Here is a 1,033-nt window from a genome sequence, read left to right on the forward strand (position 1 = left end):
AAAAAAAAAAAAAAGAATTCCCTGTACATTACATTGTATAGTGATGACAAAAAAAACTAGGGAGCCCTAAAACTCTTGAGAAGCAGAATCTATATCGCCCTTTCCTTTGCCCACCTTCTTAGGCAAAAGAGTTTGGTGGATGTTGGGCAAAACTCCGCCACTGACAATGGTCACCGACCCCAAAAGCTTGCTCAACTCCTTGTCGTTTTTCACCGCAAGCTGGATGTGCCTCGGCACTATGCGATTCTTCTTGTTATCTCCCGCGGCGTTCCCTGCAAGCTCCAATACCTGGCCGATCGCAAATAACCATCAAAACCAATAACCAAAAATAACATAAACAAAAAAGCAATAATCCACTTGAATCAAAGAAACTGCCTAAGATCGAATGAACAATAATCCATTTCCAAAACGCAATTCTCCAACACAGAGTCGCAAATATAGGGAATGAAAAAAACAATCTTTAAAAGACTTTGAATCAAATCAAATGCAAGATTGTATAAACAATAATCGATTGCCAAACACATTTGCAGAATGGAAACGGGAAACCTAAACAGCCTCCACCGAACAAGATACTAAGGCTCGTTCATTTCACCGATTTGAGTTTAAAGTTTGAGTTTTGCAACAATAAAAAACTCTAAAAAATAATCACATCAAAATTTTTTTATTATAATAAAAAACTCTCATATACAGTTACATCTCAATTCTAATTAAAACATCAAATAAGCACCATGTGAAGTTGTGAAGGAAGCCAATTCTGGCCAGTTTAATAGGAAAAAAATAACATATTTATAATGTAATCTGTCCTTATTCATCAAAATCGAAATCAAATGACTAGTGCCATTTCTGTTTTGCATTAAACTATGCATTTGGTGAAATTGGACTTATTACCTTATAAGTATCTAGTTTTATATAACAAAATAAGACAGATTCTCGGCAATCCTAGAGAATCATCTAGTTAATGCAGAAGAAGAAACTAATCTTCCCACGGAGCTCATTGACCATACATATTCTAGTGGTATATTAAAAAAAAAAA

The 1,033-nt window shown here is 34.8% G+C and overlaps 1 protein-coding gene across 1 annotated transcript; it reads right to left on the reverse strand.

Moving 5' to 3' along the window:
- Positions 1-26: 26 nt before the first annotated feature.
- Positions 27-744, reverse strand: LOC112095020 (histone H2AX-like). Its single transcript, XM_024176705.1, has 2 exons — positions 728-744; positions 27-288 (listed from the first exon to the last, which is right to left on the reverse strand). The coding sequence occupies exons 1-2, from the start codon at positions 728-730 to the stop codon at positions 67-69; spliced, it is 225 nt and encodes a 74-aa protein (XP_024032473.1). The 5' UTR covers positions 731-744; the 3' UTR covers positions 27-66.
- Positions 745-1,033: the final 289 nt, after the last annotated feature.

The sequence above is a fragment of the Morus notabilis genome, unplaced genomic scaffold (assembly GCF_000414095.1).
Source record: "Morus notabilis unplaced genomic scaffold, ASM41409v2 C11363828, whole genome shotgun sequence".
Taxonomy (NCBI): Eukaryota; Viridiplantae; Streptophyta; class Magnoliopsida; order Rosales; family Moraceae; genus Morus; species Morus notabilis.